This window comes from Salmo trutta, chromosome 12 (genome assembly GCF_901001165.1).
Source record: "Salmo trutta chromosome 12, fSalTru1.1, whole genome shotgun sequence".
NCBI classification, from domain to species: Eukaryota; Metazoa; Chordata; class Actinopteri; order Salmoniformes; family Salmonidae; genus Salmo; species Salmo trutta.
The window spans coordinates 37,632,363-37,658,198 of NC_042968.1; the positions used below are offsets into that span (position 1 = coordinate 37,632,363).

The window sequence follows — 25,836 nt, forward strand, 5'->3', positions numbered from 1 at the left end:
TCCCTGTTTTGAATGCATGCACGTTTCACAAATTGGATATTATAACTGGTGACCTACACGAGTCATTATTATCAGATACACAGGTCACAGGATATATAGATTTTTTAAACTTCAAATAACAATCACTTTAAGAGGCTAGCTATCTGTAATAGAACAATCTGTTGAAGAAGTGCACAATCTCACCCTTAAAAAAACAGCATTAATTATTGTAGGAATTACACCAACAGAATAGCTGCAAAAGTGTTGTTGCTCTGTAGAAAGTAAGATATTCCTGTTTTTAGACAGCAGCATATTTCACCATACATTACGTTTGCAATATTATTAATATATTTGCTAAATGTTGTCCAAATCATGTAATCAATCTGCTCCGCAAATTATACCATCAATAATATCAGGAATTCTTACCCCTCTTCAGTGGCAGACATTATGAGAAAATAAAAAATAAAAGGGAATTTCCTTACAACCAAAACAATGGCTATTCAATAGACGTTCGGCAGAATAATTCACCATCCGTGAAGCGCCTAGTAGTCCTAAAGACGGTCCTATTTTACTGTTGCAGGGCAGCGCAGATGGAACTGGACTGCTGTCGGACTCACCTGTGTGCACCGTGTAAAGACAAACTGGAATCCTGACAGCAGTTCCCTGGTGAGCAATCCGACACCTCTCCAGCAGATGGTGCTACAACACCTAACAGTAAAACAAGTGTAAAATGCGGAAATCAAAACGTAGTTACAAAAAAAGTCTAGAAATGCGGAAATCAAAACGTAGTTACAAAAAAGTTCCCCAAAAACTTCGACACTGTGTTGAAGACGAGCAGCTGCTGAACCCAGCTATCAAAAGACTCCGTAGTGTAAATGTAACCGACTGAGTAGGCATAGCTATATAGCTCCTGTCACCCAATGGCAGGCCTTCAATGTGTAAACGTGAGTATTATTGCACAGTTCCTGGAAAAGTTGGCCATTATTACTTGGCAGGGCCTGACGATGTTAGCTAGCTCACTTTAGCGCGCGCACAGATGTCATATTTAGCCAGCTAAACTCACTGTAACATTTAATATAATTGATTCATAATGGCAACATGAAAAATAATGACATGTCATATAGACCGGTAATACTAATGCACACCAGACCAACGGAAGGCTTGGTTTAGGCATAGCCTGGCATTTTCCAGACCAGGGATGGGCAAACTTCAGTCCTTGGGACGGTTTTTCAAAACATTTTGGGGGATCAGAAGGATCCGGATTTTGTAATCCTAATTTTTGCTATCCAGGACCAAATCGATCTGTCTGTTTTTGAGCCGATTTTCCAGAATATAATTGGATAGGATCATTCTGATCCGGATACTACAATATCAAGGTCACAGAATCCAGGTGTTCAGTGCTTTGAACAGGCCTACACCTCGCCATCTACTGGACAGGTTGTGTTACTACTTCTTCATTGTCATAGAGAAACAGACATGATTAAAACTACATGAATAAGGTACCTTGATTCACAATAGTAAAGCCTGCATTTCACTTGTAAGTAAATGGATGTATTTATTTGACACTTCTCAATATAACAACTGACCACATTGGCTTACCTATACTGTGGTCAATTTTATTTCTTTTTTTACCTTTTTTTTAACTAGGCAAGCCACATTCTTATTTACAATGATGGCCTACTGGGGAACAGTGCCTTGTTCAGGGCATTAACATAATGAACCTTTGGTTTTCAGGTGGAAGAACGTTTTTGATAAACCTCCCCTGAGTTACATTGATATTTCTTGGTTGTAGTGCCTTTCACCTTTCTAAATCTACCCTCCTAGTGGAATCGAGATAATCCAGATTTTTGGGATCAAAACTATCCTAATCACTACCTTTGAGTTTTGAAAAATGACCTACAATCCCTGATTTTAAAGGTCAGATTGAATGACCAATTCCTTATCCCTATCCGGAGGATCAGAATCCAATTTTTCAGTTTTGTAAAAAAAACTATTCTAATCCTATCCGATAGGGGTAATCCAATCAGATAACTTTAGAACAACCATCCCCAGGGGTCTGACTGGCACACTTTATTGCCACACTTTACCAACACACTTGACTCTTAAAACTGCTTATCATGGGCTTCAGTTTAGAATGCAATATGTTTAATCAGTTGTGTAATCATTGGTCCAAAACGTTTTGCAACGAAAAATAAGAGTTTCTATTGGACAAATTCAGGTAGGTCCCTCCCCGTTTCGTTCCATTTGCTTCTGTTTGGTTCCTTGTGAATACACCCCAGGTGTGTGAGCTGCTCCAGAGCTATATGTGTAATGTCTTAATAAAACTCAGTTTGGCTACTCCAGAACATGAGGCGGAGGACTTAAACGGGCCAACAAACAGTCAAAGCTATTGTCACAGCCATTACTAAGTAAATATCCAGTGATTAAGGTGTGCAGTCCAGGTTGGAGGCATATTCATACATTTAAATTAACACTAATAAATAAACATTTTAGTTTGTGAAGAAACGGCAGTTCTCTAGAGAATAAAGAGACATTGACATTATACAATCCCCATTCTTTCTTTGTTTTTCTCAAGTGAATTACAAACTAGGAACGTTATTTCTTCTTCTTGGTGCAGAGCATTATTTGGCTGAGAGGAAAAGTCTTGTGCCAAAACTAGTTCTCAAAATATTTGATGTCTGACCTGATTGTTCTTTTCAGATGGATACAATATACAACCTTCTCCGGCAGCACAGACTGGACGCCTACTACCACAAATTCCTCACTTTGGGTGTCCAAGATGAGAGAGATTTCACCGATGGGGTAAATGGTGAAGATTTAGACAAAATGGGTAAGGTCACAGACCGGTTACTGACTCGGGTGATTTAAAGTATCCCATCATGCCAACAACTGCATTATTCCACTGTAAACAGTTTGGCTTGGTCATATGTAAACTGTTCTGCTTGTTCATATGTAAACTGTTCTGATTGGTCATATGTAAATTCACTATTTAAAAAAATAAAATAATAATTGGTTGTCTCACTCACCATAGACATGCATTCAACTTGTCCAATGCCCCTAATTTGCTAACAGGTTTCAGTCAAGTAGAGAAGAATCGTTTTGAAAAAATGAAAGATTTCATCCAAAGACTCAGAGCGCCACAGCAAGCGATGCCTGTACAAAAACCAATGGAGTCTTTCCGACTGTGGTACACGTACCCCCACTGTCCTGAGCTGAAAGAGATCAGAGGTGAGACATACACCATCTTTATGTAGTCCTTATAGGAAAGAGGGGAGAAATCAAAAGCATCACATCACTAACTATCCTTACTCCCTTTTGTACAATTTTGAATGCAGACATGGATCCTGCTACAAACACCGTTGAAGATCTGATGCTAAGGATCTGTCACCAAGAGGGCATTGAGAACTCTAAAGCTGTGTGCCTCTACACTGTTGATGGAATGCCTCTAACTGATGATCCTTTCTTCAACACATGTCAGTTAACCAGATACAGTTTGCATAGTTTTCTTATTTCACTCAGTTCCCATCATTTTTGGCCCCATAACTGTATCACAGCTATACAATCAAATGCATGTAGCCTCTAAGACATGGTACAACACTTTACAGTATATTATGATACAAATCATTGTATACGTCCATTTGAAAGGGTTGGTAATTCTTGTCTACTTCAGTATAATCTGAGTGAAAAGAAGCTTGTGTAATGACATGGACCATCCCTTGTGTTGACATGCATCTTCTATTTCACCCATTAGGGTCTTTGAAAGACAGGCACATTGAAAATGGAAGTGAGCTCTATGCCATGTTTACACCCAAGGAGAACTTGAGACAAGCCCTGCTAGTGACACTGCAAGAGATGACTGACATGACAGGAGAGGATAATGTTCGATGCCACATCATGCTCAAGGTGAATTCATCTTTACATTGGTGTACTCTATTGGATCTGCGTTCCATACACAGATGGTTACACATTGACTGGTGAAGTGGGGGGAAGTTTTTTCAATGCCGCATTCTGTGTTTGTTACCGTACACACTGAATTCCGGATAAAGCACAAATCAGCTATTACTGTAGCCTACATTTTCCCAAACCTTTGTGTATGAAAGGGTGCGATCCCTGGATTTCTTCGTAAATCATTGCTGTCCCTTATTTAAAAGGTAGACTCAGCGAAATGATGTTGCCAAGAGCAGCACTGCAAATATTGCGATGAGCGCGATGCAATACTTTGCTCAAATCAAATTTTATTTGTCACATGGCCGAATACAACAGGTGTAGTCCTTACCGTGAAATGCTTACTTACAATCCCTTAATTAATCAAACGCAGTTCAAGAAATATTGACTAAATAATAAATACGATGAAATCAAAAAGTAACAAGAAAATGACATGACAATAAGGAGGCTATATACAGGGGGTACCGGTACCGAGTCAGTGTGCGGGGGTACAGGTAGTGGACATAATTTTCTTTGTCACGCACAGTATCTTCTACAAGGCGTTAGTTATGGGACCAAAACAGCTGAGAAGTTTTGCCTTGCACTCTTTAATTGACCCACTATGCTGTTTACTTTGTGCATCTACGTCATCCCACTAAGTCTACCTTTAATACTTTTATACACTGCTCAAAAAAATAAAGGGAACACTTAAACAACACAATGTAATTCCAAGTCAATCACACTTCTGTGAAATCAAACTGTCCACTTAGGAAGCAACACTGACAATAAATTTCACATGCTGTTGTGCAAATGGAATAGACAACAGGTGGAAATTATAGGCAATTAGCAAGACACCCCCAATAAAGGAGTGGTTCTGCAGGTGGTGACCACAGACCACTTCTCAGTTCCTATGCTTCCTGGCTGATGTTTTGGTCACTTTTGAATGCTGGCGGTGCTTTCACTCTAGTGGTAGCATGAGACGGAGTCTACAACCCACACAAGTGGCTCAGGTAGTGCAGCTCATCCAGGATGGCACATCAATGCGAGCTGTGGCAAGAAGGTTTGCTGTGTCTGTCAGCGTAGTGTCCAGAGCATGGAGGCGCTACCAGGAGACAGGCCAGTACATCAGACCTGGAGGAGGCCGTAGGAGGGCAACAACCCAGCAGCAGGACCGCTACCTCCGCCTTTGTGCAAGGAGGAGCACTGCCAGACCCCTGCAAAATGACCTCCAGCAGGCCACAAATGTGCATGTGTCTGCTCAAACGGTCAGAAACAGACTCCATGAGGGTGGTATGAGGGCCCGACGTCCACAGGTGGGGGTTGTGCTTACAGCCCAACACCCCGCAGGACGTTTGGCATTTGCCAGAGAACACCAAGATTGGCAAATTCGCCACTGGCGCCCTGTGCTCTTCACAGATGAAAGCAGGTTCACACTGAGCACATGTGACAGACGTGACAGAGTCTGGAGACGCCGTGGAGAACGTTCTGCTGCCTGCAACATCCTTCAGCATGACCGGTTTGGCGGTGGGTCAGTCATGGTGTGAGGTGGCATTTCTTTGGGGGGCCGCACAGCCATCCATGTGCTCGCCAGAGGTAGCCTGACTGCCATTAGGTACCGAGATGAGATCCTCAGACCCCTTGTGAGACCATATGCTGGTGCGGTTGGCCCTGGGTTCCTCCTAATGCAAGACAATGCTAGACCTCATGTGGCTGGAGTGTGTCAGCAGTTCCTGCAAGAGGAAGGCATTGATGCTATGGACTGGCCCGCCTGTTCCCCAGACCTGAATCCAATTGAGCACATCTGGGACATCATGTCTCGCTCCATCCACCAATGCCACGTTGCACCACAGACTGTCCAGGAGTTGGTGGATGCTTTAGTCCAGGTCTGGGAGGAGATGCCTCAGGAGACCATCCGCCACCTCATCAGGAGCATGCCCAGGCGTTGTAGGGAGGTCATACAGGCACGTGGAGGCCACACACACACTACTGAGCCTCATTTTGACTTGTTTTAAGGACATTACATCAAAGTTGGATCAGCCTGTAGTGTGGTTTTCCACTTTAATTTTGAGTGTGACTCCAAATCCAGACCTCCATGGGTTGATAAATTGGATTTCCATTGATTATTTTTGTGTGATTTTGTTGTCGGCACATTCAACTATGTAAAGAAAAAAGTATTTAATAAGATTATTTCATTAATTCAGATCTAGGATGTGTTATTTTAGTGTTCCCTTTATTTTTTTGAGCAGTGTATGAAAACTTTTCATCAACAGGGAGACTTTGAGGTCAAGGTGGACTTGGCAAGTGACACACTACGAGATCTGAGACAGAAGCTCTCTGGTGAAAGTGGAATCCCAGCACATGTCCTCCATTACAAGTAATGTTATGTTCATTAATTCATTTAATCATTAAGGAATTTGTAATACATTTAATAGCATAAAAAACACATACATTTAAAAACCCCAGCACATCTAATGTTTTGACTACTGATGGTATCAATACGTTTTCTTTCACAAAGCATCACTAGCCATGATAATCCATCATTATTAAGTCAATATTGATGTTTCTGCAGACGTGAACGCGGTGGAGTTGGACAGACTTTGCTAGATTGTGGAATCAATGAGGAGTCAACTGTGGGCTTTTCTTTGTCCTCCTTCCCTGATGAGTGTCCAGACACTATGGAATTCTACTTCAATGATGTCGTACCCTCAGTGCAACAATCCCAGAAAGGACTCAGTGCTTTCTTTTCTTCACTTTATGCCATTGTGAGATATTCCAAAATGTATTACACTGTCTTGTCATGTTTGACCATGCTCAGGCCAAGCGTGCAACAGGGTTCCTTTGCTTGTCTCATTGGTTTTGATGTGGACTTCGTCCCCTGCTATAACACATTCCATGCTTTCCCCCTAATCTTTACAGAACGATAGAGAAGAACGTTCTGGAGATGGATTAAACAAAGTGACTGCATACATTCGAAAGCTCAGTGGGTGCAATCCTTTGGCCCAAAGTTTGCATCAGCTGTTGTGCAGAAATGAGGTTGGAACAAGGACCCAGAAGGTGATATATTTTGTCACAAAAGCATACAAATATAATATCATTTAATATGTCCACAAATGTATTAATAAAATGTATACATTTGTTTTAGGTTGCTATCGTTGAAGGATTGTACAATCTTTTCAGAGAGCTGTTGCCAAGCCTCCACAAAAGAAGAGGTGACAAAATCATTGAAGACTCCGAGGTTTTTGAGAATGCACCAGTGTGCTGGGCCCACCTGTTATCTGAAGCAAAGGTGTGCCCATTGTCTTTTGAGATGCTGTTGATTAAAGCTGTTTCTACTGTAGCCTACTGAAACACGTTATGAAATAACTTAAATGGTGAATTGAGATACTGCACCTAGACTTTACAGGCATAACACTGTGTACATGTATCATACAAACCCCTGTGTGATAAATACTTTTGACCTTTCTATCTACCCTAGAAAGAAAGTTCACAACATGAGGTCTATGTACCGATAGACTTGAACTCTCAACCTGGAGAACGTTTTTGCGACCCAGTTCGAGTACCTGGGTTACCAGATGTCTTTGAAAGAGAGTATGTTCTGCAGAAAATCAAAGGTAAACTAAACATCAGCAATCTTCAGCATTTTTTAATAGTTTTACGTAGCATGATCTTTAATTGCATGATTTACTGTTTTCCCATTGTTAAGATGGAGAGAGAATCCCAAACTGCTCTGTGGAGATCCTAACAGAGACTTCAATGTCTAGAGCCTCTGATGTTGAAAGGATTTTGCTCAGTCTGCCTCCATTCATCAAAACATTCCCTAAGTGGGCTTCATCTGGACTTGTGACTGGCCAAAAGTATGTATGATTCCTCTTTACATTGCTTTTATCACACAATAAGTTCTATATAAATATATGTGTTGATAATAATGCTAAGTGTCGAATAAAAATTAAAGCTTTCAGATTGTTCTCGATGACACATTTGCCAAGATGAAGGAAAAAGTGAAAGAATACGTTAATCTGACAGTGACTCCAGCATTACAGTTGAAGGATGTTGGAGTATATGGACCACGTCTCATTTTCTTGGAAGAAAGTAGGCTTTATTTTATTTATCCTTTATTTAACTAGGCAAGTCAATTAAGAACAAATTTTTATTTACAAGGACGGCCTACCAAAAGGCCGTCATAGCAAGGCAGCAACACATGACAACACAGCATGGTAGCAACACAACATGGTACGAACATTATCGGGCACAGTCAACAGCACAAAGGTCAAGAAGGTAGAGACAACAATACATCACACAAAGCAGCCACAACTGTCAGTAAGTGTCCATGATTGAGTCTTTGAATGAAGAGATTGAGATAAAACTGTCCAGTTTGAGTATTTGTTGCAGCCTGTTCCAGTCGCTAGCTGCAGCGAACTGAAAAGAGGAGCGACCCAAGGATGTGTGTGCTTTGGGGACCTTTAACAGAATGTGACTGTCAGAACGGCTGTTGTATGTGGAGGATGAGGGCTGCAGTAGATATCTCAGACAGGGGGAGTGAGGCCTAAGAGGGTTTTATAAATAAGCATCAACCAGTGGGTCTTGCGACAGGCATACAGAGATGACCAGTTTACAGAGGAGTATAGAGTGCAGTGATGTGTCCTATAAAGAGCATTGGTGGCAAATCTGATGGCCGAATGGTAAAGAACATCTAACCGCTCGAGAGCACCCTTACCTACCAATCTATAAACGATGTCTCCGTAATCTAGCATGGGTAGGATGGTCATCTGAATCAGGGTTAGTTTGGCAGCTGGGGTGAAAGAGGAGCGATTACGATAGAGGAAACCAAGTCTAGATTTAACTTTAGCTTGCAGCTTTGATATGTGCTGAGAGAAGGACATTGCACCGTCTAGCCATACTCCCAAGTACTTGTATGAGGTGACTACCTGAAGCTCTAATCCCTCAGAGGTAGTAATAACACCTGTGGGAACAGGGGCATTCTTCTTACCAAACCACATGACCTTTGTTTTGGAGGTGTTCAGAACAAGGTTAAGGGTAGAGAAAGCTTGTTGGACAATAAGAAAGCTTTGTTGTAGAGCATTTAACACAAAACCAGGGAGGGGCCAGCTGAGTATAAGACTGTATCATCTGCATATAAATGGATGAGAGAGCTTCCTACTGCCTGAGCTATGTTGTTGATGTAAATTGAGAAGAGCGTGGGGCCTAGGATTGCGCCTTGGGGTACTCCTTTGGTGACAGGCAGTGGCTGAGACAGCAGATTTTCTGACTTTACACTGCACTCTTTGAGAGAGGTAGTTACCAAACCAGGCCAAAGACCCTTCGGAGACACCAATACTCCTTAGCCGGCCCACAAGAATGGAATGGTCTACCGTATCAAAAGCTTTGGCCAAGTCAATAAAAATAGCAGCTCAATATTGCTTAGAATCAAGGGCAATGGTGACATTATTGAGGACCTTTAAGGTTGCAGTGACACATCCATAACCTGAGCGGAAACCAGATTGCATACCCGAGAGAATACTATAGACATCAAGAAAGCCAGTCTGTTGATTATTGACAAGTTTTTCCAACACTTTTGATAAACAGGGCAAAATAGAAATAGGCCTATAACAGTTAGGATCAGCTTGATCTCCTTTAAATAAAGGGTGAACTGTGGCTACCTTCCAAGCAATGGGAACCTCCCCAGAGAGGAGAGACAGGTTAAAAAGGTTGAAGATAGGCTTGGCGATGATAGGGGCAGCAACCTTAAAGAAGAAATGGTCAAAACCATCTGACCCAGATGGTTTTTTGGGGTCAAGCTTAAGCAGCTCCTTTAGTACCTCGGACTCTGTGACTGCCTGCAGGGCGAAACTTTGTAGCAGGGCAGGGGAAAAAGAGGGAGAAGCATCGGGGATAGTCGCATTAGAAGATGAGGAAATGTTGGACGGGCAAGGAGGCAGGGCTGAGTCAAATAGGAATCCTGACTTAATGAAGTGGTGATTAAAGAGCTCAGCCATGTGCTTCTTGTCAGTAACAACCACATCATCAACATTAAGGGACATGGGCAGCTGTGAGGAGGAGGTTTATTCTCCAGGTCTTTAACCGTTTTCCAGAACTTTTTGGTTAGACCCACAGAGAGAGAACTGCTCCTTAAAGTAACTAACTTTGGCCTTCCGGATAGCCTGAGTGCACTTATTTGTTATTTGCCTGAACGAGAGCCAGTCAGCTTGAGTATGCGTGTGCCGAGCCTTTCGCCAAATGCAATTCTTGAGGTGGAGTAACTCTACAAGATCCCGGTCGAACCAGGGGCTGAACCTGTTTTTAATTCTCATTTTCTTTATGGGGGTGTGTTTGTTAACAATACCACTGAAAATATCTTAAAAAGAAGGTCCAAGTGTCTTCGACAGAGGGGATCAAGCTGATTCTATACCATTTCACAGAGGCCAGTTCATGAAGGAAGGCTTGCTCATTAAAGTTTTTTAGCAAGCGTCTATGACAAATCAGGACAGGTCGTTTCACTGAGCAGCCATTATGAACACAGGCTGTAAAACAGTGATCACTACGGTCATTACAGAAAACACCAGACTGATACCTATCAGGATTATTTGTGAGGATAACGTCGAGGAGAGTAGCCTTTTCTGGGTGTTTGGAGTAATACCTTGTGGGATTGTTGATAATCTGAGAAATATTTAGGGAGTCTCATTGCTTTAGGACTTGGTCAGGTAGTTTAAGCATGTCCGAGTTCAGGACAAATTCAGACCTAGTGTAAGGGGCCAGGAGAGAGCTTAGGGCAGGTAGGGTACAGGCCGGTGCTGATGGACGATGGCACCCAGCAACAGTCAACAAATAACTATTTGAAAGTTTAATGCTTAAATCCAGCAAATCAAATTGTTTAGGGACAGACTTGGTGGAGACAACCGAGCACTGAAGGTGATCCTTGGTAAAGATTTCCACTCCCCCACCTTTGGAAGATCTGTCTTACTGAAAAAGGTTATAACCAGAAAAGGTTAACATCAGTATTCAAAACACTCTTTCTTAACCACATCTCATTAATTACCAACACATCTGGATTGGAGCTGTGAACTCACACTTGACCCATTTAGGTAATAAGCTTCTAGTGTTAATATGCAGAAAACCCAGGCTTTTACGAGAGCAGAAATCAGTGAAGCAGATATCAGAGCACAAGTCAGAATTGGGGCTAGCAGCTGTAGGTGGGCCAGGGTGTACATGCACATTCCCAGATATCATCAACAGTAATACAATCAAGGCACGGCAGAGGACAGGGAGAGCTCTGCAGTGCTGATTTATGACATCTGAATGTGCATCAGATGGCAACAAGATCATATTGTACAGCAATTTCATCAGGTAACATGAATACAAAGCCGGTGAGAGGTGGCTAGAAAAGGATGGGAGGCCAAAAGTCTGTGTAACCAATAGAGAGTCAGAGCCCCGAGTCTGGCACAAACACAGTCTGTCCCACGGTTGGGTAAAGAAAGTGTGTAGTCAACAAAGTACTGGGCCTTGTTTCCTAATGTCTCATGGACGTTCCGTTTGAATTAGGCCAATGTTTTAGATATTCCTGCAATCTATTTAAATGTCCTTAGAGGGTAGGATGTTAGCATAAATGTGCAAATCTAAAATAATTATTGGGAAATAATTAACCCAAGTTATCCAATGTGTGATATTTTGGACTGAACCCAGGCCTCTTGAAGGACGCCTCATAGTCTATGTTGGTGTCATTTCAAGTTTTGTCACGTGCACAAGTACAGTGACATGACTTAATTGCAAGCTCTTTCCCAACGATGCAGTAATCAATATCAGTAGTACTATAAAGTCAAGTAGAACAAAAACACAAAAATATTTGAAACACTTGAAACTTTACTGTGTGCTCTGAAACATAAGTAGTGTTTATGTTTTTGAGTGGGCTCTGCTTATTTATGATCCGTTTTAGAAGAATATAAACGTTCTGCTTCAGCTGTCTCATTATTGTAAAAGCTGGACTATTATTGTCATTTGGTTGTCATCTAATGATTGGTTGCAGGTTGTTTTTGGAGAAATACTTGTTTGTTGTATTTTAACAAATGCCTCTCCTTGACAGATAACCTTGGTGTTTACATCTGTAAACAAAAAGGATCTCCTCAGGATATTGACGTTTTTGATTGCTTAGCTATGAAATTCAAAACGTTGAATGTGGACGAGTTGGCAAATGCGTAAGTACCTCCATCTGAAAATGTGCCAAATACTTTGTTTGCGATGACATGAAGCATCACAATAACTGGTGGTCTGTTCATGAAAAAAAAACATTTGATCAATTCATGAACTGAACTATCTTCTTCATCAAACTTCTGGCCTTAAAGCTGGAATCCTTCATTGTAACAATAACAAAGCAGTCACCCACCTGTGTTTTGGTAAAAAGCTGAGGGATGGACCTGAAGTAATGTAACCACTCTCAAATTCAGAGCGTGCTATGTGTGGATGGAATAACCATTCATGACATCAACATTATAGTTTTAACCATGTTCTGAGGCTATACAGTATTTGTTCACATTTATTTTTGATTTTTTTTGTTTACATTGGGAGTAAAACAATCTTATATGTTGGGTTCAGATGGGATATGACAGTTGAACTACGCTTATGAGGCATTTCTAAGTTATATTCTTCACAAATAAATGTGTATATATCATTAATTGATGAGTCCAAAAATGGATGCAGCAACTAATGATTCTAGCTTGAAGCCTGTTCTACCTCCTGTTAAAGTGTAATGGACATGAAAAGTGAAATGTGCTTTACTAATCTTCAGACTTGTGAAATGCTGTATAATGTAGGTTATCTGGCAGCATAACCAGATTCATTATTTAAAAGCTGGGGTACAGGGCTGAATGGCTTTAATAATGAACAAATGAAATGCACTACAGTCCATAGTATAGGTGTATCTATGGAAACTCAGAAGTGGGTTATATTTCTATGGTAAACTAGTTGCAGCTACAGCTCATAATGCCAGACGTGATGTTCCATGTCCCTTTTATTCCTGATGGGATGTCTTTCATTTCTCTTCAGAATGAGAGACATCAGAAGTGACCTGACCTTCATGACCACCAGGACTCCTAAAGAGGCCATACTGGTAATTCAAGATATTCTGATCAACTGTTGAAGTCGGAAGTTTACATACACTTAGGTTGGAGTCATTAAAACTAGTTTTTCAACCACTCCACAAATGTCTTGTTAACAAACTATAGTTTTGGCAAGTCGGTTAGGACATCTACTTCGTGCATGACACAAGTAATTTTTCCAACAATTGTTTACAGACAGATTATTTCACTTAGAATTGTAACGACTGTCGTAGAGAGGTGACCAAGATGCAGCACGTGTTCATGATTGTTTATTAAATCAAACAAACACTCAAACAAAAAATAACAAAGGGAAACGAAAGCGCACAGTTCTGTCAGGTGCAGAAACACAAAACAGAAGACAACTACCCACAAACACAGGTGGGAAAAGGCTGCCTAAGTATGATTCCTAATCAGAGACAACGATAGACAGCTGCCTCTGATTAGGAACCACACTCGGCCCAAAACAAAGAAATACAAAACATAGAATGCCCACCCCACACCCTGACCTAACAAAATAGAGAAATAAACCGTCTCTCTCAGGTCAGGGCGTGACAATAATTCACTGTATCAGAATTCCAGTGGGTCTGAAGTTCACATACACTAAGTTGACTGGGCCTTTAAACAGCTTGGAAAATTCCAGAAAATTATGTCATGGCTTTAGAAGCTTCTGATAGGCTAATTGACATCATTTGAGTCAATTGGAGGTGTACCTGTGGATGTATTTCAAGGCCTACCTTCAAACTCGGTGCCTCTTTGCTTGACATCATGGGAATATCAAAAGAAATCAGCCGAGACCTCAGAAAAAAAATTGTAGACCTCCACAAGTCTGGTTCATCCTTGGGAGCAATTTCCAAATGCCTGAAGGTACCATGTTCATCTGTATAAACAATAGTACGCAAGTATAAACACCATGGGACCACGCAGCCGTCATCCTGCTCAGGAAGGAGACGTGTTCTGTCTCCTAGAGATGAACGTACTTTGGTGCGAAAAGTGCAAATCAATCCCAGAACAACAGCAAAGGACCTTGTGAAGATGCTGGAGGAAACAGGTACAAAGTATCTATATCCACAGTAAACAAGTCCTATATTGACATAACCTGAAAGGCTGCTCAGCAAGGAAGAAGCCACTGCTCCAAAACCGCCATAAAAAAGCCAGACTACGGTTTGCAACTGCACATGGGGACAAAGATCTGACTTTTTGGAGAAATGTCCTCTGGTCTGATGAAACAAATATAGAACTGTTTGGCCATAATGACCATCGTTATGTTTGGTGGAAAAGGGGGAGGCTTGCAAGCCGAAGAACACCATCCCAACCGTGAAGCACGGGGGTGGCAGCATCATGTTATGGGGGTGCTTTTCTGCAGGAGGGACTGGTGCACTTCACAAATAGATGGCATCATTAGAAAGGAAAATTATGTGGTTATATTGAAGCAACATCTCAAGACGTCAGTCAGGAAGTTAAAGCTTGGTCACAAATGGGTCTTCCAAATGGACAATGACCCCAAGCATACTTCCAAAGTTGTGGCAAAATGGCTTAAGGACAACAAAGTCAAGGTATTGGAGTGGCCATCACAAAGCCCTGACCTCAATCCTATAGAAAATTTGTGGGCAGATCTGAAAAGGTGTGTGCGAGCAAGGAGGCCTACAAACCTGACTCAGTTACACCAGCTCTGTCAGGAGGAATGGGCCAAAATTCACCCAACTTATTGTGGGAAGCTTGTGGAAGGCAACCTGAAACGTTTGACCCAAGTTAAACAATTTAAAGGCAATGCTACCAAATACAAATTGAGTGTATGTAAACTTCTGACCCACTGGGAATGTGATGAAAGAAATAAAAGCTGAAATAAATCACTCTACTATTATTCTGACATTTTACGTTCTTAAAATGAAGTGGTGATCCTAACTGACCTAAGACAGGGAATTTTTACTAGGATTAAATGTCAGGAATTGTGAAAAACAGAGTTTTTAAATGTATTTGGCTAAGGTGTATTTTAAACTTCCGACTTCAACTGTATATCATACATATTTGTGATAATTAATATATAATTAATGATATACACTTCCGGTCAAAAGCTTTAGAACACCTACTCATTCAAGGGTTTTTCTTAATTTTTTTTACAATTTTCTACAATGTAGAATAGTAGTGAAGACATCAACACTATGAAATAACACAAATGGAATCATGTAGTAACCAAAAAAGTTAAACAATTCAAAATAGATTTTAGATTTTCAAAGTAGCCACCCTTTGCTTTGATGACAGCTTTGTACACTCTTGGCATTCTCTCAACCACCTTCATGAGGTAGTCACCTGGAATGCATTTCAATTAACAGGTGTGCCTTTTTAAAAGTTAATTTGTGGAATTTCTTTCCTTCTTAATGCGTTTGAGCCAATCAGTTATGTTGTGACCAGGTAGGGGCGGTATATAGAAGATAACACAGAAAAAAAAAATTATGAAATGAAATGTATGCATTCACTACTGTAAGTCGCTCTGGATAAGAGAGTCTGCTAAATGATTAAAATGTAAATGTGAAAAATATTTGGTAAAATACCAAGTCCATATTATGGCAAGAACAGCTCAAATAAGCAAAGAGAAACAACAGTCCATCATTACTTTAAGACATGAAGGTCAATCAATATGGAAAATTTCAAGAACTTTTAACGTTTCTTCAAGTGCAGTCGCAAAAACCATCAAGCGCTATGATGAAACTGGCTCTCATGAGGACCGCCACAGGAATGGAAGACCCAGAGTTACCTCTGCTGCAGAGGATAAGTTCATTAGAGTTACCAGCCTCAGAAATTGCAGCCCAAATAAATGCTTTACACAGTTCAAGTAACAGACACATCTCAACATCAACTGTTCAGTGGAGACGGTGTGAATCAGGCCTTCATGGTCGAATTGCTGCAAAGAAACCACCAATAAGAAGAAGAGACTTGCTTGGGCCAAGAAACACGAGCAATGGACATTAGACCAGTGGAAATATGTCCTTTGGTCTGGAGTCCAAATTTGAGATTTTTGGTTCCAACCGCCGTGTCTTTGTGAGACTCGGTGTGGGTGAACAGATGATCTCCGCATGTGTATTTCCCACCGTAAAGCATGGAGGAGGAGGTGTTATGGTGTGGGGGTGCTTTGCTGGTGACATTGTCTGTGATTTATTTAGACTTCAAGGCACATTTAACCAGCATGGCTACCACAGCATTCTGCAGCGATACGCCATCCCATCTGGTTTGGGCTTAGTGGGACTATCATTTTTTTTTCAACAGGACAATGACCCAACACACCTCCAGGCTGTGTAAGGGCTATTTGACCAAGAAGGAGAGTGATGGAGTGCTGCATCAGACGACCTGGCTTCCAGAATCACCTGACTTAAACCAAATTGAGATGGTTTGGGATGAGTCGGACCACATAGTGAAGGAAAAGCAGCCAACAAGTGCTTAGCATATGTGGGAACTCCTTCAAGACTGCTGGAAAATCATTCCAGGTGAAACTGGTTGAGAGAATGCCAAGAGTGTGCAAAGCTGTCATCAAGGCAAAGGATGGCTATTTGAAGAATCTCAAATATAAAATATATTTTGATTTGTTTAACAGTTTTTTGGTTACTACATGATTCCATATGTGTTATTTCATAGTTTTTATGTCTTCACTATTATTATACAATGTAGAAAATTGTAAAAATAAAGAAAAACCCTTGAATGAGTAGGTGATCTAAAACTTTGACCGGTAGTGTATATGATATATGATGCATCTAAGCTAAGGTCAGTTTTGACACTTGGCAAGTTTGACCCCCTGCTATGGCTCAAATTTTGGCAAACACAAAGCAGCCTTACTTACAGATAGATACCTTGAATGATAAAGATGATAGCCAAAAACGATCCATGTTGATGTAACAAAGTTATACAATATAATAGTTAGATTATCTCCTCCGTTTTGTTGTAGCTAAATAATACTTCTCCGTCCAACCTTTTAGGTGCTAGTGGATTCAAGCTCCTCCATGAATGAGACATGCTATGATTCCGATGACACAATAACACGGTTGGATGCTGTTAAACAGCTCTTTGATAACTTCGCAACTAGAAGCATGGCGTACAATTTTCATCATGTCATTGGCTTGGTGAAGTTTGACTCATCAGTTAAAACTCTCCACACATTTACAGAGACTCTGGAGACCTTCAAGGTAAATATATTTTCTAATTTCTATTTTATGAATGCAAAATAGCGACGGGGTGATTTCAATAAGATCCAGTCAAGTACTTACTGTACTGAGATCACATACGTACTCCCCTCAAACCTCTTTTAAAGACTGAAACTGAGACTCAGCAATATGATGTTGCCACGAGCAGCACTGTACATGTTACAGATGAGCGTGATGCATTCAGTGTCACGACTTCTGCCGAAGTCGGTCCCTCTCCTTATTCGGGCGGTCGACGTCACCGGCCTTCTAGCCATCACTGATTCATTTTCCATTTGTTTTGTCTTGTTTTCCCACACACCTGGTTTTCATTCCATCATTACGTATTGTGTATTTGACCCTCTGTTCCCCCATGTCTTTGTGTGGTATTGTTTGTTTGTAAGCGCTTGTGCACATGTGTACTGATGCGCGTCGGGTTTTGTACCCATGTCGATTATTTCTTTATGCCGTTGGTTTTGGAATTAAACTGCTCCGGCTATTTACCTAGTTCTGCTCTACGGCGTCTGACTTCACTGCCACCAGTTACGCACCCCTTACACTCAGAGGATCTGCATGTGTATGGAGGCGCTTCAAATTGTCCCCATGTGGTGGTTTTTGTGTGCGTTGCTGACGCTACCGTTCAATCAGGGATTTTGTGGCATTCATGATATCATTCTTTAGCATGCATCTGCAAACGTCACATAATATTAGAGATATTAGTAGATATTTTTGGCACTTACAGGAACACGTACACAATCTGGAGGCCAATGGATGCACTGTGCTGTATGATGCCTTGAAACGTGGCATGTCTCAACTGAAAAAAGTTGGAGAGCAATTTCCAGACTGCAGACTTCGCATCATATGTCTCACAGATGGGAATGATGATGGGTAAATAGAATGATACTTTTTCAGTGTGTAAAACAGTGATTACCTTGATGTTACATTCATTGCGTTAACACAAAGGGATTGATTGGTTAATAATTCTATCCGTAGATCAATGACCGAACCAGATGCTGTCACAACCAAACTGATGAGCCATAACATTGTTGTTGATGCCATCGTTGTTGGAAAGGTGGACAACAACGTGCTGCGTGGAATCAGCAATGCAACAGGTACTGTATAATGTCTAAAGAGATTCTGGTTTATATCCCAGCAGTGGACATACGCCATCATCATGATGTCTTCTTGTGGTTGAAATATGGACACAAAATCAGAATGAATGCATTTTGTTGAATCATTTCTCATTGTTATATTATTTTGGCCTGACTGCACATAAGAACGCAAGCAAAACAAAATGTTTCGACATGAAGTTTACTGCAGTTGGGATAAAAAAACATTTGAAGGAAAAGAGTTTCGTGTCAGTATTCAATGTCATAATATTACAGTTTATTGTAATATAGATAACAATTGACGTATATTTTGTACCAGGGTTGTAAAGGGTTTAAAATCTGGACTTACTTGGTTTCTATATCACTAGTGGTGTGGTTTTCATTTTGATGCATCCTTTTACAGACAGTTTGCATTCCCTTGGAAGTTTGAATTGCATTTGGTTAAATGAAGATGGCAGCAGTCTACAGTCTAATAAAATGTGAGGCAGCCATTGGGTGTTTTTTGAGCCCCTACATAACAATGTCGTATTTTATACATATTTGCTTCAAGTTATAACAATGAAGCAACTGAATCCATTCCATGTCTTTTAGGAGGGTGTTGTTTCAAACCATCCATGTCTTTTAGGAGGGTGTTGTTTCAAACCATCCATGCTTTTTAGGAGGGTGTTGTTTCAAACCATCCATGTCTCTTAGGAGGGTGTTGTTTCAAACCATCCATGTCTCTTAGGAGGGTGTTGTTTCAAACCATCCATGTCTTTTAGGAGGGTGTTGTTTCAAACTATCTATGTCTTTTAGGAGGGTGTTGTTTCAAACCATCCATGCCTTTTAGGAGGGTGTTGTTTCAAACCATCCATGTCTTCTTGTAGAAGGGTGTTGTTTCAATCCATCTATGTCTTGTAGAAGGGTGTTGTTTCAATCCATCCATGTCTTTTAGGGGTGGCAGGTAGCCTTGTTGTTAGAGCGTTGGGCCAGTAACCGAAAGGTTGCTGGATCGAATCCCCGAGCTGACAAGGTAAAAATCTGTTCCCCGGTAGGCCGTCATTGTAAATAAGAATTTTTTCTTAACTGACTTGCCTAGTTAAATAAAGGTTACATTTAGAAGGGTGTTGTTTCAAACCATCCATTGCTTTTAGGAGGGTGTTGTTTCAAACTATCCATGTCTTTTAGGAGGGTGTTGTTTCAAACCAGAGACGAGTAAAGCTGGTCTGAAGCTCTTTGAAATGGAAACTGTTCTGTCTTTGGAGATGAGGAAGCTGAAGAAGAAATTGGACATATCCAAGATTAGGAGCGAGGTACGATCTATTAAACAAAAACTATTCAAATAGGACATATGTTTCCATATATTCTATATAAAATAATACGATTCTTGATCTTTATTTTACTCTACTTTATTCTACTCTTATTATTATCTATCCTGATGCCTAGTCACTTTACCCTGCCTTGATGTACATACCTCAAATACCTCATACCCCTGCACATTGATCTGGTACTTCCTGTATATAGTTCCATTCTTGTGTATTTTATTCCTCGTGTTTCTATTTGTATGATTTTTTAAACTTTGCATCGTTAGGAAGGGCTCGTAAACAAACATTTCACGGTAAAGTTGCATGTGACAAATAACCTTTTATTTTATTTAAATATGTACGTTCATAACATTGATCTTAAAATGAATTGTACTGAACAATGCTCATTTGCCTCTACAGAGCATTCTCGTTGCTCTCGTCGCCAACCAGGGTTATGATGAGAAGCCAGAGGTTGCTCTGCCAAGTGGACTAAACGATAAAGTGACTGGGACAGAGAAGTACGAGCAGTTCCATTATCAGCATGTCATTCTGGGATGACAGAGTCATTTACTTCCACTACTAAATACTATTCTAGTAAACCACTCTTATGCTCAAGAAGCATTTATATAATGTTGAAATTGAGGTAAACTACTGTATTGCTCTAACAAAACGAATATGTCACAAAATAGTGCATTGAAAAAGAAGATCCAGGAATCCAAGAGCGGACGCTTTTTGGAGAAGGACAAACGCCTTCTGGAAGAGCTGAAGAGCCTGCACTGTGACCCACATCCATTCTGCACTGTTTTGCCTTCAGAGTCAGACTTTAGTAAGTAAACATTATTGGGGTATTGTGTTAAGTGTTATTGATCTGGTAACACTTAGTATAAATATACTTTTCATAATGCTTTATAATATCATTGTTAATGCTTGTTATAAACTGGGTGGTTGAAGCCCTGATTGCTGATTGGCTGACAGCCGTGGTATATCAGACCGTATACCACGGGTATGATAAAACATTTTTACTGCTCTAATTACGTTGGTAACCAGTTTATAATAGCAATAAGGCACCTCGAGGGTTTGTGGTATATGGCCAATATACCACGGCTAAGGGCTGTATCCAGGCACTCCTCGTTGCGTCATGCGTAAGAACAGCCCTTAGCCGTAGTATATTGGCCATATACCACAACCCCTCGGGCCTTATTGCTTAAATATAGTCTACATGGACCATGACCGTAACAGCCTCAAGTTATTGGTTTGTTTGCTTGACTGGTCAAATCAACTTCCCATCCACATAACCAGTTGGTTATTATGTGAATCATTTTGCAGAATATTGTCTAAAACATTTAAACCCTGTGATTCCATATCTATTCAGCATTTTGGAAGATTCTCATGCAAGGCCCTCCTGAAACACCTTATGAGGATGGAGTCTTTGAGCTGTACTGTCAGTTTGGAGCTGACTATCCCGTCAAACCTCCACTTGTGCGCTTTGTCACACCTGTATCCTTCTACACAATGAATACATGAAGACAGTGTATTTATTCTTATTACCTAAGTCATACATTTTCAAATTCTATCCAGTTGATTGATGCTTTTTTCCATCATGAAAAATCATTAAAACATTTTTTTTGTATTTTAACCCAATTTCGATCTTGTCTCATCGCTGCAACTCCCCAACGGGCTCGGGAGGCAAAGGTCAAGTCATGCGTCCTCTGAAACATGACCCGCATAACAGTGCTTCTTAACACCCGCCCGCTTAACCCGGAAGCCCGCCGCACCAATGTGTCGGAGGAAACACTTCAACTGACTACCGAAGTCAGCCTGCAGGCGCCAGGCGCACCACAAGGATTTGCTAGAGCGCGATGAGCCAAGTAAAGGCCCCCCCCCCGGGCCAAACCCTCCCCTAACCCGGACGACACTGGGCAAATTGTGCGCCACCCTATGGGATTCCCGATCACGGCTGGTTGTGATACAGCCCGGGATTGAACCCGGGTCTGTAGTGACTCCTCTAGCACTGCGATGCATTGCCTTAGACCACTGCTCACTCGGGAGGCCATGAAAAATCCTTAATGTGGACAAAGGTGTACCACTGCAACATAAACAGTGTGGGTCGTATCTGCCACAACATATTTGACCGCAGCTACAACGCTCACATAACCATGAGAGAGATCTTGGATGCTGTATATGGAGTGCTCATCGTTCCTGAACCCCAAGATCCACTGGACAGGTTGGCTTCACGTTATTTGATGACCACACTGAATACAAGAGTGGTGTTAACTCTGATTCTAAAATCAAAAATGAAAAGTAGGAAATAGTGTATTATATTTATTAGTATATAGTATAGTAGTATATTGAATTCATATACCTACATTTTATCTGAATGAAAATGTCTTGTAAAAGTATTTTGGCAGAGGAATACCTGATCAGCAGATGCAAGTATGAAGAAGAGGCCAAGAAAAACACAGAGGAAGTTGCAGGCCATTCATTGGATGACATGGAGAAGGTGAATGCACTTATCTAATTATGTTTATTTTTGTTAGCTCTGCTACATCTTTTATTAGGGGCACTTGTGTGTAAAAAGAGGTGGATTCACTTTTCAGACATTTCCGTGTAAAACTGACATATCACAGTCTACGTCAGTGGTTCCCAAACTTTTTATAGTCCCGTACCCCTTCAAACATTAAACCTCCAGCTGCGTACCCCCTCTAGCACCAGGGTCAGCGCACTTTCAAATGTTGTTTTTTGCCATCATTGTGTAAGCCTGCCACACACACACACTATACGATTTATACGACACACACACTATACGATACATTTATTAAACATAAGAATGAGTGTGAGTTTTTGTCACAACCCGGCTCGTGGGAAGTGACAAAGAGCTCTTATAGGACCAGGTCACAAATAATAATAAACAATAATTTTGCTCTTTATTTAGCAATCTTACATTTAAAACCTTATTTGTTCATCAATAATTGTGAATAACTCACCACAGGTTAATGAGAAAGGTGTGCTTGAAAGGATGCACCTAACTCTGCAATGTTGGGTTGTATTGGAGAGAGTCTCAGTATTAAATCATTTTCCACGCACAGTCTTTGTGTCACGCCCTGACCATAGAGAGCCTTTTTATTCTCTATTTTGGTTAAGTCAGGGTGTGACTAGGGATGGTGTTCTGGTCTAGGTTATTTATTTCTACGTTGGCCTGGTATGATTCCCAATCAGAAGCAGCTGTTTATTGTTGTCTCTGATTGGGGATCATATTTAGGCAGCCATTTCCCCACTGTGTTTTGTGGGATCTTGTTTGTGTAATTACCTGTGAGCACGCCGTAGCTTCACGCGTCGTGTATTCTTTATAGTTTTTTTGTGCAGTTGACTTATAATAAAAAGATGTCGAACCGATTTCACGCTGCGCTTTGGTCTGAATGTTCCTACGACAATCGTGACACTTTGCCTGTATTTAGTTTTCATGCTAGTGAGGGCCGATAATCCACTCTCATATAGGTACGTGGTTGCAAAGGGTATCAGTGTCTTAACAGCGCGATTTGACAAGACAAGAAGCTGAGCTCAGCCCTATTCAGAAATCTGTCAGTGGCTTCTGATTTCAATTCAATTTTCACAGAACCGCTTGTTGCAATTTCAATGAGGCTCTCTTGTTCAGATATTGGTAAGTGGACTGGAGGCAGGGCATGAAAGGGGTAACGAACCTGCGTAATTGCGCACCCAACTCACTCAGGTGCTTCGCTATATCACATTTGACATTGTCCGTAAGCTTGAGTTCATTTGCACACAAAATATCATACAATGATGGAAAGACCTGTGTGTTGTCCTTGTTAATGCAGACAGAAAGGAGCTCCAACTTCTTAATCATAGCCTCAATTTTGTCCCGCACATTGAATATAGTTGCGGAGAGTCCCTGTAATCCTAGATTCAAATCATTCAGGCGAGGAAAAAACATCACCCAGACAGGCCAGTTGTGTGAGAAACTGAAAGTTATGGCTTGTCTCTCAATTTAAAAAAAGTGTCAATACTTTGCCCCTTAATAACCAGCACACTTCTGTATGTTGTAAAAGCGTAACATGGTCGCTGCCCATATCATTGCATAATGCAGAAAGTACACGAGAGTTCAGGGGCCTTGCTTTAACAAAGTTAACCATTTTCACTGTAGTGTCCAAAACGTCTTTCAAGCTGTCAGACATTCCCTTGGCAGAAAGAGCCTCTCGGTGGATGCTGCAGTGTACCCAAGTGGCGTCGGGAGCAACTGCTTGCACTCGTGTTACCACTCCACTATGTCTCCCTGTCATGGCTTTTGCGCCATCAGTACAGATACCAACACATCTTGACCACCAAAGTCCATTTGATGTCACAAAGTCACATCTGTTGACTCAGTCAGCTGTAACGCATATAATTCACTGGCTTGTATGCGAAGGAGTAATTGTTTCAAAACATCTCCTGCCATGTCACTGATGCATCGTGAAACAGTGTTGTTTGATGAAGGCATTGTCTGTATAGTTCTTTTGGACCTTTTCCCCCAGTATTGTCCCAGCCATATCCGGGGCAGAAGGAAGAATTAAGTCCTCCACAATAGCATGGGGCTTGCCTGTCCTAGCCACTCGGTAGCTCACCATATAAGATGCTTCTAGCCCTTCTTATTAATGGTATCTGTTACTTTTATACACGTCTTACTACTCGAAAGTCGTCTTTATTCTTGCTCAAAAACTTCCATGGCTTATTTTTCAAATTGTCATGTTTCGCTTCTAAATGTCTGCGCAAGAGTGGTTTCCTGCGAGAGAGTAACGGTTAATGTGATTGGATGTTAATTATTTGACTAGGCTACCTGTATTTGACATGGTGTGTTTTTTTTTTGTTGCTGAACACTAGATGGTTTAATGTTATTTTGGCAGTGAAACGAGGCTACTCAGGCGAGAGAAAAACCTCACCCAAATGTATAGTCCCGTTGGAAAATAGAAATGTACTGTTTGAAAATGTGAAGAATATTTGTATTTTAAATTTTTTTAAATGTGAATCACATTTTTATTTGGCATACCCCGACGGCATTTGTACGCGTACCCCAGTTTGGAAATACCTGGTCTACGTTACCAGTTTCTCAGATACATTTATTTTAACAGCAACCCCTTTAATGTAACAGTTTATTCAGGGTATGATAATCCTTTCCTTTTAAATTTACAGGAATTGTTGGGTGAAGAGTTGACTGAGAAGTTCATACCCTCACACTTGATTTGTCCACTAACCAACAAGATGTTTGTTGACCCAGTGAAGAACCAGGAGGGAACCGTGTACGAGCGAAAGGCCATTGAGAAACATCTGAAGAGGTAAGCTGGTTATTCATATTGATAAGTCATTATTTATGATTCATAATTAACGTGTTACTTTTATAAATTAATCCAAAAATATTAAGCTAATGTCGTTATGTGTTTTCTTCATCGGCTGCTTCTGAGTTTGTTTAAACACAGGCCACATTCATGTAATTCTTAATTCTTTCCTTACTTAGATTTATGTGTATTTGAGTATATGTTGTGAAACTGTTAGATATTGCTGCACTGTCGGAGCTAGAAACACAAGCATTTCACTACACCCGCAATAACATCCGCTAAAATAACATTTGATTTGATTTGTATTAATTGTGGGCTCAAATATTAGCAAATGACTGTTAGTTTATTTATAAAATAAATGTTTCTCATCCCTTGCATGCAGAACTGAAATAACACATTGCTAGCAACTATGTGACAGTTCGGTGTCAGTTTTTGTGTCTTATTGCAATAGGCTTAGACATTTAACTGATTGACAATTCTTCAAACAGGAACGTCTTCACCTACTGTAAAAATGTAAAATGAATTAACTAATTAAATGAATTATTTGACCACTATTTTTTGAGAATGGTTTACTGTCTTCCCAACTTTTACAGGACATGGATTGGGACTGATCCCAAAACAAACAAGTTACTGACATTAACTGACCTCAAGCCATACCAAGACATGAGAAAAATGGTGATGGACTATCGCAAACAGCAAATTCAGGAGACAGATGTTTAAAACACAATGTGGTTGCCAAAATGTAGCATTCCTGCCTTGTAGCAAATGTTCCTGCCTTGGAACATTTTGGTGAAACATGATGATGATGTTGGAACTAATGTTACCACACCCATTGGGTTATTGAAGTATGCTAATAATTGTATGTAACTGATATTTGTACTGACATTTCTAGAGGGAATAGCTCTTCATTTTCTTGGGGTTTGTACTTGATTATAAACTGGATGGTTCGAGCCCTGAATGCTGAT

The 25,836-nt window shown here is 40.7% G+C and overlaps 2 protein-coding genes across 3 annotated transcripts in view; one reads left to right on the plus strand and one right to left on the minus strand.

The window, feature by feature from the left end:
• LOC115203501 (ornithine decarboxylase antizyme 1) overlaps positions 1-25,836 on the minus strand; it is a 35,986-nt gene that overhangs the window by 5,742 nt on the left and 4,408 nt on the right. The window lies entirely within an intron of this gene.
• On the plus strand, positions 747-25,829 carry LOC115203499 (uncharacterized). 2 transcript variants are annotated; one of them, XM_029768221.1, is made up of 25 exons: positions 747-923; positions 2,680-2,809; positions 3,052-3,207; positions 3,315-3,452; positions 3,731-3,882; positions 6,174-6,277; positions 6,473-6,665; positions 6,820-6,957; positions 7,046-7,189; positions 7,379-7,514; positions 7,607-7,757; positions 7,856-7,992; positions 11,978-12,089; positions 12,937-13,000; positions 16,955-17,161; positions 17,898-18,043; positions 18,149-18,267; positions 19,432-19,556; positions 19,968-20,065; positions 20,237-20,373; positions 20,920-21,044; positions 21,626-21,771; positions 21,945-22,047; positions 24,729-24,871; positions 25,465-25,829. In XM_029768221.1, the coding sequence occupies exons 1-25, from the start codon at positions 900-902 to the stop codon at positions 25,589-25,591; spliced, it is 3,255 nt and encodes a 1,084-aa protein (XP_029624081.1). In that variant the 5' UTR covers positions 747-899; the 3' UTR covers positions 25,592-25,829. The 2 variants fall into 2 exon arrangements, with proteins under 2 accessions (XP_029624081.1, XP_029624082.1); XM_029768222.1 differs by lacking the exon at positions 747-923 and adding an exon at positions 986-1,416.